Source organism: Drosophila hydei, unplaced genomic scaffold, assembly GCF_003285905.1.
Source record: "Drosophila hydei strain 15085-1641.00,03,60 unplaced genomic scaffold, DhydRS2 tig00000063-arrow-pilon, whole genome shotgun sequence".
In the NCBI taxonomy this organism is placed as follows: domain Eukaryota; kingdom Metazoa; phylum Arthropoda; class Insecta; order Diptera; family Drosophilidae; genus Drosophila; species Drosophila hydei.
In genome coordinates this window covers 1,448,663-1,463,037 of record NW_022045657.1, presented here as the reverse complement: position 1 = coordinate 1,463,037, position 14,375 = coordinate 1,448,663, and the positions used below count along the sequence as shown (strand labels likewise).

General features: G+C 39.0%; 1 protein-coding gene across 3 annotated transcripts in view; it reads left to right on the top strand.

Annotated features, from left to right (window-relative positions):
• Nucleotides 1-14,375, top strand: part of LOC111592389 (hemicentin-2) — a 64,560-nt gene that overhangs the window by 44,772 nt on the left and 5,413 nt on the right. For 2 of the 3 annotated variants that reach the window (XR_002750940.2, XM_023304565.2), the window contains exons 3-5: nt 5,406-5,650; nt 8,309-8,379; nt 12,832-12,992. Coding sequence is in view for 1 of the 3 variants with exons in the window: in XM_023304565.2 (XP_023160333.2) it covers nt 5,406-5,650; nt 8,309-8,379; nt 12,832-12,992 (477 nt within the window). In the remaining 2 variants the exon portion in view is untranslated. Of the gene's footprint in view, nt 1-5,405; nt 5,651-8,308; nt 8,380-12,831; nt 13,166-13,252; nt 13,732-14,375 lie in introns of those variants that run through there. The other variant, XR_003944144.1, reaches the window with a different exon arrangement.

The following is a 14,375-nucleotide window of genomic DNA, read 5'->3' as shown; positions in this document are numbered from 1 at the left end:
TTAAACTTTTCCTGCCCCTTGCGTGTGTGTATGTGTGTGTGCTTGAGTATGTCTATATCTGCAGTGTAAAATGTTTAATTTAAGTATGGAAAGTTGTGTCAGCTGCAGCAGCTGTAAATAACATCCGGTTATGCGGAATACTTGAAATAAGAGTCAGAGCATCTCACAGTTTCTTATAGTTGCCATCGTCGACTTCGCCTGCGAATCTTTGCTCTGCGTGTGTGTTGTTTGTTGTCGTGTTCTGGCCCTGTCGTGTTGCCGAAATTGATATTTTAATTAATTTTTCGTACACAAAGTTTTGTGTACTAATTCATATAACTTTTAAATGACCAACTTTTACCTGAGCTAAACACACGACGGCAGCAACAAATTGTTTCATCTTTTCTTTTCTCTTTTTCTTTTTTTGGTGTTCATTAATATACTGCCAGAAGCCGTTTGTCTTATCTCAGCGACGTTATGCAAACGGAATATAGTCTAATATGTACTGGAGCTTACAGTTCAAAAACTAATTCCACTACGAGCTAGATTGAAGAAAACTAAAGCAATAAGGAAACAGCTCTTCGAAGGCAACCTTAAGAGATGATGCTTGAATACAATTAGCAGCATATTGAGGGTCCACATCAGTCTCTCTCTCTCTCCCTCTCTCTTTTTCTCTGTGTTTTTCTCACTAAAACAACATACGATTTGTGCGAGTATGCGGCTAGCTTTTCCCACTTTACATGCTCTTCGTTATTTGACAAATTTTCTCTCGTGCAGGTGGAAATTTCTGCAGCTGCACTTAGTTTACCTTTCGCAAACATTTTGCAATAACAAACATTAGCTTAAAGGCTATCTTTTTCTATTATTCGAAGTGTGGCTGTTTAATATCAATTCTCTAACGGGTTATGTTGAACTTATGGTAATAATTGTGCGATCCACTTGAATTTAAGTGGCTAAATGGCTGACTCAAGCCCAGTTTTAGCATTTGGGGCCGCAACATGGGCCGCAACAAGGACCACAACAAGGACCGCAACAAGGACCGCAGCACGAGCCGCAACAGGGTCCACAGCACGGACAGCAGCAGGGCCCGCAACATGGTCCACAGCAAGGTCCACACTTTCCACAGCAAGGTCCACAGCATGGACTGCAGCAGGGGCTGCAGCATGACCCACAGCAACTGCCACAGCTATTGCCGCAGCCTCCGCATGGACCACAGCAGGGTCCACAGCACGGGCCGCAGCAGGGTCCGCAACAACAGGGTCCACAACAAGGTCCACAACAGCACGGTCCGCAGCAAGGTCCACAGCAAGGGCTGCACATCTTCAATTCGCTAACTAAAACCAAAAGTGATTCATTGAATACCCTTTGCTAAATGCATTCTGCATGCTCACCTTCAACCCGTCAGAGAATTGAATATTGTTTTCGAATTTCGTGTCTTTATGTATACAAATTTCTACACTATGAATGAGCACTGTCACCTTAACGTATACTAAAAAGTTAATTTGATATTTATTTTCATCAAGAAACGTTTTATGTTTCGAAAAAATATATAATTTTACAATTAATTTGTAAGGAATTTCAGTATCTATTTGCATACTGAACACTGAATTACAAATGCCAGCAGGAAGCGAGGCAGACCTCAAGACGGTGAACTGGCTCGATCAAGCTTTGTTCTTCTGTTCGTCAGTCTGTCCGTCTATCTGCCTTCATTCCCTCCGTCCGTAAGCCAGAAAAGCTTGAGACTAATGCTATACGCCGTCCGATAACTTTTTCGATAGCTCATCCTCTTTCCTTAATATCGATCTAAATCGATACATTGATTAGTTTTATTGCGCATTATTTGATAGCCACAGCAGCTGGAGATTTTATTACTTGGATTCCTATGATGAATACTCAGATTTTGAACATATTGGACTTTGGATACCTCTTTCCTTATGTGTATTTGTTTGCGAACAACGTATTTCATATACTAAACACTTAAGCAAGTCGCCACATCTAGATGTCATTATGAATGAATGGAAGTCTAGAACAATAGTTATTAAACAAAAGTTATTAAACTACATAGTAAAATCCATAAGCGCAGTCGCTCCGTTAACTGCGAAGTAAGCAGAGCGTGTGCGTGAGTATGCATGTGTTGCTTGCTGTGAATGACTAAAAGGAATATCAGCGCTGCCCATTGTTTAGGGTAGCTGCTTGTAATACTAAAATTTCTATTGTCTTCCTATCTTGTTCTGTTTTACTTAGTTCACATATCCTCAATTTCAATTGTCATATATTCCCAAATCTCAAGACTGTTCGTCCCTTAAAGAATCGACAGCTGTGCTGTGGAAACTACCAGCAGCTGATTTTCCGGAAAACCTAAGCAAAGCCTCTGAAAATTGTTTGGGTGCAAGCTGGCCCAAGGGCAGGTCGAAAATTGTGTTGTACTTTGACAAATCACACGCTGCTCCTGTCGCTCAACCGAATAGCGACAGCCCGTATTGATGCCACGCGTTCACCTAAATCCGCCTCTAGTCAGCCCCACCTCGCCCTACACTTCTATGGGCGAATTCTCCAGCTTTTGTCAATGACAATTGAATGGCTTTGATCTTTTCAACGCGCCTTCAATTTTGCCGTGTCGATTGCAGCGACTCCCAAATGTGGGCGTACGTGTATGTGTGTTTCCCATGGGGTGTATGTTTGTGTGTGTGTGAGTGCCATGCAGGCACTCGTGCGTCTATTTGTCAACGCCGCAAAGGCGATAGTCGGGACTCACCGATACAGCATTGGCACTGGCAATGGCATTGGATGCATGAAACCTTTTGTCAATTACGGCGAACGCCAACTCTGCTTCTACTTTTTGTGCCACAGTCACATGCCACACACACAGACACACACACACAAATACACACATGCATTCACGCATACGTAGGGCTGCACACTCTGCCACTGACAGGCATAAAATAGGTAAAAATGGAATGATTGCTGATTTCTGGTACAGACGAGTGCCTCGGGCAGGTCTCCCATTCTGGCTGACTGAGAGTCGTGTATGAGCAAAACATATCCGCCACATTGAACACCCTGCCATCCGCTCCTATGCCTGCACTTAAATTGACTGACGTCAAGCGTCACCGTCGCCCATCAAAAGGGACACAGCAATTAAATTGACGTACGAGTTGTCAAACTCAAATTCATTCGCCTTTTTAATTGGGGCACAAACTCGGATCAAATCATTTGTCCGCGTGCCCCAAACGTATGCCTCTTAGCCGATTTTGCATATTGTTTTCAATTTTTGTTTTTATTTTCTGTTTTGCTTGCTTGAACATTTTTGAACAATTTTTTTGTTTAGAAGAGAATAGGGATATTACAAAAAATAAAATAAAAAAAAATATATGCAAAAAGTACTATAAGAAAAAAAAGTTAATTCAAAAAAAAAATATAAAAATAATTTTAATATGAAAAATAGATAAGTTTAAATACTAAAATAAAAATATATAAATAGTTTTTTATTATATTATTTATTTTTAATCTTTTATTTACACATATTTCCATATTTAAGTTTAATCCCACACAAAATAAAATATTTCTATCTATTTTTATACTTTTTTATATTAACGTTTTTATTTGAATAGAATTGTCTTATTTATATTTATATCATTGAAATAAATATTTATTTTGTAAATCTATTTCTAGACATATTTTTATTTTCAATTAAGTTTAATTCCTGCCTCAGTGCACAGCTCGAAACATGTAATCAAAGAAGCTAAAAAGAAAATACCCCAAACTGATAGAAAATCATATTTTTTTTGCCCCTTTTGGCGATATTTTTCCAAAAATTTCCAACTGGCTGCGCATCGGGGTCAGGGCAAAAGCAGATTCCAATTTCAATTGCAGAATCGATTAAGCGATACGCAAATTTATAAACAACGCGAATAACTGAAACTGTCAGCGGCAGGCGGCAGAAGCGTCAAAGTCAAAACGGAATTGTCCCAATGGGAGGCCGCGTTGTATTACCAAGAAATTAATTTATGCCGTAAAGTGGCTCTGCGTACGTCAAAGCTAAAGTCAAATACAGCACGAGGCGAACTGTGGACGTAGCTAAACATTTCATTTGGAGCAACTGCTAGTTAATTGGCGATTCAACCAATAACATGCGTAGCTCTGTACCCTGAGCCCTGAACCCAGTCCAATCCAAGCATCAGGACAGGGCCCACTGAGTGTGGTTGAGTGCGTATTGCCAAATCATCGTCTGTGGCGATGCTGCAAACAACAATCAATTTTAATGAACGCCATTCATTAAAAAACTTTGCAGCACAAAAATCACCAGCGTAGTGGGTGGTTGCCGCTGCTGCTACTGCTGCTGCTGAGTGGTGACGACGCGTGGAAGCCACTTAAACGGCGTTGATTAATTCGAAACCAAAAACTGACAGTCGCCACCAAACAATAGCACAAGCACGCCATCTCGCGTCACCTGCAGTCGCTAGCTGTGTATGTGTTTGCGTCAGTGTCTGTGTATGTGTGATTTTGAAGGTGTGGCAAGTCCTCATGTCTGCCTTGCTGACTTGGCGGTTTTGCTAGGTGACGCGCTGCGGGCTCTCTGTGAATAAGCGTCATGCGCATATTTGCCACATCGTCAATTAATGTTCTTCTTCTTGTTGTTGTTGTTGTTGACATTGTTGTTAGTGTTGTTGTTGCTGTTGCTGCCAGTGGCATTGAGGTTTTAATAAAGCAGTGAACGCAGTTTGTCAATTTCGACTGGCGCATAAAACGGGGCGCAAAATTATGTATTCATTTATGTCAAAAATATTGACTAGGATAGAAGCAATATCTTTTACTAATTGCATTGATTTATTGAGGATATAGCAGAGTTATATATATGAGTTAATGGAGTTTATTTAAGATTTAAACGTGAAGTTCGTTTGCTGATAAACGTATATTTATTAGTAATTATAGTCAAATAGAAAGAGCCCTGCAAATGGTATACTCTTTCCTGTAGAGGCCAAAATAAGTAGTTATCAAATTTATGATGAATTTTCAGTACTTTATTTTGCCATTCAAGAGAACCTCAAGAATTTCGGCTCCAGTATCCATATCTTTCTATGCTATTATGGGCGCAAAGTCTTTCTCAGTATTTATTACACATAGAATATCAAATATTCCGAAATCTGCGTTAAAGCAATTGAGCAGCTGTGGCAAATCGTTGTTAAGCTATTTTCATGCAACTTTAATGTAGCACGAACCAACATCCAATAATACAACTCCACCCACGGCTCACCTGCTCCACGCACATGCTGTTAATCACACACCTATTGATACGCTTATCTCACGTGTGCTCTGTACGTGACAAAGGCTCCGCCCGAATCGTAGCTCAAATTGCCATTTCGATTAACAAGAATACAACTTTTATAAATATATTTTTTCTCGGTTCTGTCCCAAATCAATTTCAGCATCGCATCCACAGACGAAAGCAGCGGCTACTGCTCCACCCGCAGTCACAGCCGGCTTCGATGAGCGGGTCGTGGAGGCATCCTCGTCAGCGGCTCTTGCCTTTCCGGCGGCTCAAGTGTCATCCTTGCTGCCAGAGGTGAGCGCCTTGTCGGCCACTGCTGTCCTGGTGGAGCCCTATCTGGATGGCTATGCCACATCGAATGTGACCACGCAGATTGGCACTCACGCCTATTTGCCCTGTCGGGTAAGTCGAGCAGCCTAATTGGTTTTACTGTTTCTATTTTAGTTTCATTCGCATTTCCATAATTTGTGGTTTGCTTTATTTGATTTTTATTATGTTTTGTATATTTTTTCTTGGATTGCGTGCTGGAGTGCTGCGTGCATGTTTTTATTTGTAATTATCAGTGTGGCCCGCCGCCAACAGCCGCCCTCAGTTTGGCCATTAACATCTCGTCCATAGGAAACACATTAAATTTTATTGCGTAAATATTTACCGAACGACTCGAGGCATTCGGCCATGAGGTGTGACCGCGTCGTGTATTTAACACAAAGCTGAAAAACAATGCCACCAATTTATGCCGACGGGCACGTGAAGGGCCGCCAGGGGCGGGTTCTCAGTGTTTGCGCAGGTGTTTAAAGGTCAACGCTGGCCCACAGGCAGCCAAACATGCAAATTGTTTGCTTAGAAGTTGTAAATATTGTATTGCGGCCACCGACAAGCCGACGAAACCGTAAGCCCAAATTAAATTTACACAAATTAGTTTTATGGCACTACGTGCTTTGTCCAAATTCAGCAAATGATATAATGTCCCAGTGGACCGGAGGCCAGCATTCATCTGAGCTGCAATCGAACTGAAGTCAACTGAAAAAACATTTGCCTTAATTAAAAACTAAATTCCGCTTTCAGCGAACAATTGATTACTTGAAGATTTGTTCTTTTAATACTTAAGAACTGTAGTATCAGTAGCACAAACTGTATTAGTTCTAATAGTCTAATAGTTCTAGTCTAGCTATATGTGATAAAGCAGTCCAATCTACTCAAACACAATCTATAGCAAGTCTTCTCAGCTGTCTAATCGGAACTCTTTATAGTGTGCCACTCATAGAAACTTTGAATTTATATTAAGAGAGCCATAGATATTTATTTGACACTCTCCTTAAGTAAAGCGATTCATTGAATCGAACATCATCATGCTTTTCAGATGCTAAATGTGCCTTGATATCCTAAATATCTTCCACGGGCTGTGCCCCTTTTAACAAATTATAATTATCACGCCCAGTCGCATTTATGTCACGAACAAGGCCATTAATTTTTGCCATTCTGGTGTCCGGAGTGCGTCCTGTCTCCGGAGTAGCCAGCGTAATTGGCCGTCAGGTCAAAGGCAAAACGATATTCAAATTCTTGTGCGGCTAGCACAGAAAATGTGGCCTTGGCCATTAATCGTGTGCCAAGCAGCTGCTGGCACTTCAAACTGAGGCATATATTTAATGTACGGCTGAAGAGCATCTTGTGCTGTAGAATTTAACAAAAAGAAGTTTTTAATTATTCGTTGTCTTGGTCAATTAAGTGCCAGCACGCCGAAGGCAGCTGCCACATGCCCCCAATCCCATAGACCTTTCAATTTGAAAGGAAGAATGAAAAGCTCGTATCTCAATGTTTGTCAATTATGGGCACTCGCATTCGCTTCACACTCGATGTCCCACGTTGTGGAGTGCGTTGCATGCGGCTCTTTGTTCAGCTGCCGCATTAAGTGGCACAGTTGAGCGAGCTTATGCCTCCTGCCGACACAACAAGACGAGCCAGCAAGCTAACAAGGCACAGGCTGACCGAGCTCCTTTCAAATTTGTGCTCCCTTCTGCCGATGTCAGCTGAAGGATGATGAGTGCAGGCTTTGACTACGTTCAGGTAGCAATTGGGTTATTTAAAGTATTCCAAGCATCAGCTTATTGTATTGCCACCCCCTTGCTCAAAGTGTAGCTTTATACTCGTTGAACTTCCCAGCTGGGAGACAACGCTTTCGAGAAGATGAGGTACGAATCGAATGCAACATGAATTTAATTAGACAATATTTGCACCATAATTAAATCTGGTAGCTAGTGCCCAAATAAGTCCATTACAGTCAAATTACCGGCCAGATTGTTGTAATGGCATCTCGGCCTGTTCGCATATTCAATGCCAAAGTGTTGAATGCACAAAATAATTTCCATGTAAATTCCAAATCCAAATTTAGTCGCAAATGTGTGCGTATGTGTGTGCGACTACGTGTGTGTGCTCTAAATGCATTTTAGATTTACCAAATGCGACACATTTCGATAATATCTGAGGGGCAGAGTGCTAGTTCCGTCTGTGCTGCCTGCTTGATAAGTTTCATGGACATTTGAGTATTTAATTACATTTCAATGTTGTTCCAGTGGCTGTGCTTTGTTTGCTAAGCCTCGCATACACTTTGGCGCATTAATTTACTCTCGGTGTGTCCTGCTGTGGCTTGATCAATTACTACCCAGACAGATTCTATACAAAACCCCAACCTCCAAACTTAATGTTTGATTCTTTAATTACTGTCAGTTGTGCTTTGGGTCTGTGACAAGTAATTAGATCTGCCTCGGGAACTTTCTTTGAATTGGCAATATTTGAAGTCAAATGTATTGACCCTTTCATGCAGTTGGTTCCTAAAAGTATGCTATATAATTATGAAATATTCAATAAAATGCACATTAAATATAATAAATGAATAGCAATGAATTATCAGGAAAAAGCTAAAACTCTAAATTATTTTTAAACCACTTAAACTCAAGCTCATATTTTCAGTTTATTAAGATTTTTACATTATTTTAAATATAATTGACAGCTTCAATTGATTCTGACGCCTTTTGATGAATGCCTTTTATTTCTTTCACACAGGTTAAGCAGCTTGGCAACAAATCAGTATCCTGGATTCGTCTACGTGATGGCCACATACTCACGGTCGACAGGTAATTAACGAAGGGTAGGCCAAGTAGAGAAACGTTTGTCAGTTTCAGACTCCACAATAAGATTCGAAATGCTTTCACTGAGTCTCAGCTATTTAATTACCAAATTTTCTTATGCGTGTGCCATATAAATGCGCTATCAAAATGATTATTTGCTGACATTGACACCCAAAAGGCGATATTTATATATGCATTAGCTCTGATATTCATTACAAAAAGTCATTTGCAATTCAATCGGCTTATGAATATATTAAGTCAGTTCAAGTCAAGGTATTGGCAGCACTCATAATTATTACTGCATTGTTCACAGCGATTCGCTTGGGCATCTGAATACTGATGAATCTGCAATATGAGCCATTTGCTAAGTTCAAACTGTCTGTCCTTGGCAATGCCTTTCCTCTGTGTGTTAAAATATACGCAAACTCCCTATTAGGCAAGTGTGCTTGACGGAAATTATCTCAATAACATTGACGGAAATTATCTCAATAACATGTACATTTTATAAGATGAGCTAGAGATATTTTTAAAAGATTAGCATAGCAATTATACTTAAATTCAAATTCAGATTATTATTAACGGAAGCTGATTTTTAAGTTACATTTAATATTATTTAAAATGCAAAGTTGATCAGCTTGAAAAATTTAAATACTTAAATGATTCTTTACTACTCATGAAGAAAACTCTTTGGTATGATTGTACTATCGAGTAGTTTAGTAGACCTAATCTATAAAAATTTTATATAAAACTCGGAGTGTATTTAAAATGCAAAATAGACTTCAGAGACGCCATGACAAAAGTTGCTTTACTCATGCAGATGAAAGATAAAGCATTTGTATTATTTTTGTGATAGTTGAGAATACATTCGCATTAGTGAGAAACGCCGCTTGTATTTTTATAAGAGTCTTGTCGTATTTGAAGCTCTGAAATTGTCGTGATGCAAAAACAATTTGCAGTAAATTGAATGAAGTGTGCCAAGTGGCAACATGTATTTCAATTTCAATCTGTGTGTCCAATAACAAGCCAACCATTGCGTCAGGTGAGTTCTCAATGAAGCCAGTTTGGTACGAGTACGCATCCTGCACAGATCTATCTCTCTTTCTCTCTGTGTGTGTGTGTTTGAGATGCCCTTTCATGCTCTGACATGCGAAGCGGAAACACAAGTGTGTGCAATTTCATTGCATTTCTCGAAATCCAGCAAAACTTTACTTCAAAGTGTGTCTGCGTCTCCAGTAGGATTCTTTTGCTCCTTTTTTATTCTTTTTCGGACTGCCTGCTGTTTTAGTCAACGTTTGTGTGTGCTGTGTGCGGGGTGGAAACATTTCCAGCTTATTACTTTGATAGAAAAGTAAAACCAATGAACCTTTCACATTAGATAAGGCGGCTGCCTGTTTGTCTGCCAAACGGATGAATGGCTGCTCCCAAATGAATGAGTGTGTCCACACAGCAAGGATATATGAATGGGTACACTGGCAGCCAGATAGAGAGCAAGCCAGCTAGACGGACTGAAGGGTAGTTGCAGCTGCAGCTGATGCTAGGCAAACACAGGACCATTGAAATTAAGCCCAGATAGTGTCCTTACTGATTGCTTCCTGTGTACCGCCGTCTGCTTTCGCTGCACAGCCACTTCCGTCCTGGGTCGATTGTGTGCGTGTCCTTTCCTGCTCCAGTGTCTTATGTCACATTTATCTAGAAAGTTTTCTTATTCTGCTGAGCTTCGCAAGTATCGCACAGCCCACACACATAATGGAAATAGATTTCAGAAAAAAGTTTTAGCCACTGTCACGTTGCAACAACGTCCTGCTCCGTCTTGCAGCCAGGAATGTGCATTGTATAATAGCTCAAATGATGTGTTTACACTTTCATATAAATGTCACGTGCTTGGCGCCTTTTGTTTGTCCGCTGGACGCAGCCCCTTTGAATTTATAGCCATCACACAATAGATTACTTCTGTTTGCACTTGGCCCAATGTCCACACAAATACACATGTATGTATATATATATATATATATATATATATATATATATATATATATATATATATATATATATATATATATAAATATGTATATATATATATATATATATATATATACATATTCATACACATATATAACGATATATACAAGTGCGTGACGCTCGGCCTGTCCCGTCTTCTGTAGCAGTCCTGGCTTTGGGTAATTATGTTCAGGTGTTGCTTGACTACTTGTTATCTGTTATCTTCGCACCTGGGATGCATGTCATTTATTTACCTGGGGGACTACTTAATACACAATCAGCCCACAGACTGTGCAACATATGCTTGGTAATTAAGGCAAATATTTATATATGACAGATGAATGGAAATTTCTGCTGTGGATTATATCTCAAGTCAAGGCAGAGTTCACTGTACTTTGCTGGTGTTTTATTTGCTTTGATTGATATTTAATGTGTTTTATTTGATGCCTTGAAGTATTTTCTAATCATATAAAAATATTACAATAATAATAATATCAAAAGTTATACACGCAATCTCTTACTGTTATAAGTTCTTACTTACTCTTGGGTCTAGAGACTAACTAAAATCGATTTTTGTCATAAGTTGCATCTTAATATATAGCTAAAGATGCTGAAGTATCTTTTAGATAATACTATTTAGAAAGTAGTATATAATAATATTATTTAGAGGCTAAATTTTAGAGAGAAGGAGAGAGATACAACTATACAGTCAGACGGTGTTCCATAATAATGTTCCATAAATGTTCCATAGTGTTCCATAAATAAACTTACATGTTCATAGTTAACAATTAAAATGTCGAACTCATTGAAGTTGACATCTTAAATTCACTACTCAATCCATGGTCTATGTGAAATATCAGCTTTAAAGTCTGCTGCTGACATTATCTTTGAATGGCCGGTGTCTCACATCCAGCCTCTTGCTAATCCTTTGCTCTGCTCATAAAAAATGACCATTAAAAACTTTGCTATTATCCTAAAATAATAACAATATCGTTACGTTAAGCTCCTTCAACTTTTCCATATCGTTTTTGTTTTTCATTTCTAGGCAAACTTTTGGAAAAACGAAGCCCAATCTCATATACCAACATATGCTTGTAAATTTTTAGTGTTTTATTATATATATATATATTCTTTGAGTAGATCGTTTTTTTAACCCTGTTTATATATAAAAAGAAGCTTTTTTCATGAGGAAACTTTTTATAAAAGCCACATTTTTTCTGTCTCCTATTGGATCTCAACATTAACTGCGAATGAAAAACTTATGTTGTTACAGGTCACTTCCTGACACTTGGCTAAGAAAATGTCTAAAAGACCGGACAAGAGTCAAAGAAATGCAGTGAGAGGAAATGGAACGTTGTAAAAATATGGAAAATAATGTGGGGAAAGTGGCAAGCGGTGCAGGGCAAACTTAAAAACGAGATGAAAATTATAAAGTAACTACAAAATCTGGATAAGAAATACTGCTACAGTGGGAAAGCAGAGTAGTGAAGCGGCGGGCTGGACGGGGACTGGGCGCAAAGGAAATGGCAAAAGTCATAAAATGTCGAGTTTTACGAGTGCAAAACGCAAGGGTCTAATCTGGGTTTAGTATCAAAACTTGTTAGTGCAAAGGGGAAGTACCGGCTGGAACAGACAGGAGAGCGAAAGAGAGCGAGAGGAGGGATAGGAAGAGGCCAGAGCAAAGAGTTTGAAGCAGAGTGCCTAATAAGCAATGTCAACGCATGTGTGTGTTTGGGTTTGGCTGAGGGGGCGTGGCGTGCTACGAACGCTTTAGTTGCTGCACTTTCAACTGGAGACGGAAGCATTTTTGCACTTTGCACAAATGGCAAGGGAAATTTCCAAGCGAGCGCCGCACAAAAATATTGCAACAATGACATTAAATGCAACTTATTTCAGTGGACCCACTCCGCTTCCCTCTGCAGCCACCCAACCACCCGCTCATTTGCATGCTTTGCAATTGTTGTTTGCTGCACACAGTCCATACACAACATTGTTGTAGTTGCAACGGGCGACAGAGAGAGGGGAAGAGACAGAGGGAGCCGGAGTATGAGTTGGCCGCTGTTTAAATGCCGCAACTAAATAACTTTGAGTGTCTTTTGAGTGGCCATTAGCAGTGGAGCTTAGCGCGTAAGTGGGCCTGTATTTATTGTCGCTGTTGTTCTTGTTGCTGTCGTTTTTGTTTCTCTGTCACTTAAAAGTGTTGCCCATGCAACATGCATCGCAAAAGCTGTGCTTCGCATTCTGATTGTGCGCCATTTGTGTGGAAGCTGAAAGATTCATTTAAGTTCTCTCTACTATATTTTTATATTATCTTAATACAATGTCGCAGTTACGTTTAACTTTCTGATGGACTGACAAACTGTTGGATCTAAGCGCAGCCCAATTTATCATTTACCATAGACTCTATAATATTGCTTATAAATATTAATTACTTAATTAAAAAAACTGGTTTCATTGCAGAGCTGTGTTCATAGCGGATCAGCGCTTTCTCGCCCTCAAGCAGCCAGATAAATACTGGACGCTCCAAATAAAATATGTGCAGGCGCGGGATGCGGGCACCTACGAGTGCCAGGTCTCGACCGAGCCGAAAGTGAGCGCGCGCGTGCAGCTGCAAGTTGTTGGTAAGTGACGACGTCCTTGGACAAGGACATGAGCAAGAGCCTAGAACTAGTCCTTGTGCTATTGCGAGCCAGCGCATATTGAGCGCATGCAATTAAGGCATTATATGAAAGGTCAAGCAAGCATAAAGACATACACACAGATACATATATAAGCCTGCATATAGAATATAGAAGTATATAAATATATAAATGTATATATATATATATATATATATATATATATTTAAATAAACATATATATATTTATTTGTGCTGAAAAGTTTTGTGGCTGAACCTTGGCCCAGGGCCACGTTATGCACAACTGAACAGGAACAGAGCCAGACAGCCAAGAAGAGTTTCACACCGAGGGGTCAACAGAGCGGTTCGGGAGGGTCAATGGGTCACACACATGCTTGGAGATCTTTGCATCTTTCATGCGGCTGCTGCATTCGCAATTGCTCACAAAATTGCATTCAAATTGCGGTGCCCGCTGCATTTCCATTGAAAACTCTTTTTTGACCAGAGCAATTTTTGACCAAGTTTTTTAACGAGAAAACTTTTGTGAGAGCTTCACTTCTTGGGTTTGTTAAGCACACAAACACGCACACCCACATACACAAAGGCGCACTTAAGACCCAGGCTAAAAAAGTTAATTAAATTTCATGTTTGCTCACACAAAACACACAGGCACACACCCTCAGACCACACACATAAACTAACTCACAAATGACCAGTGTATATGCCTTTGGGGTTAAATAAAATTGGAATCGAGCCTGTGTATTGCTCACTTGTAATTGATAATAAATGCCTTTGCCAAAAAGGGAGTGAATGAACTCAAAAGCAGTTCGAGAACATTTTTATAATTTCTTAACCGAAATTGTATTTAGGTATACAAAACTATTATTAGTAAAATATAATTTTATCTTAACTAAAGTTTCATATGCCATTAGTTTTAGAGTATATATATTAAACACGTATTGTGTTCACTGAAAAAGATTAAGAAAATTGAAAATCTAACATGGTGATAACCAAGTTTTTGTATAATTTTTGTATAATATATATATATATATATATTTCTATTTATATATTATCGGAAAAATAGTATTTATGTTTTTAAACAAAGCCAACAAAATAATTATGCAAAAACTTGGTTATCATCCTGTTAGATTTTCATATATATATATATATATATATATATATATATATATTTTATATTTTTTAAATAGTTTTCAATTCTAAAAGCCATTTTTTTGCTATATATAGATACATAAGTAAGCTGTATATATGCATAATATATGCATAAATAAAATACAATAGTTTCAGCTGTTTAGAAAAAAAACTTAATGCAATTTCCATGCTGATAACCAAATTGAATATAATTTTATGCAAAACACTTAAACTTTT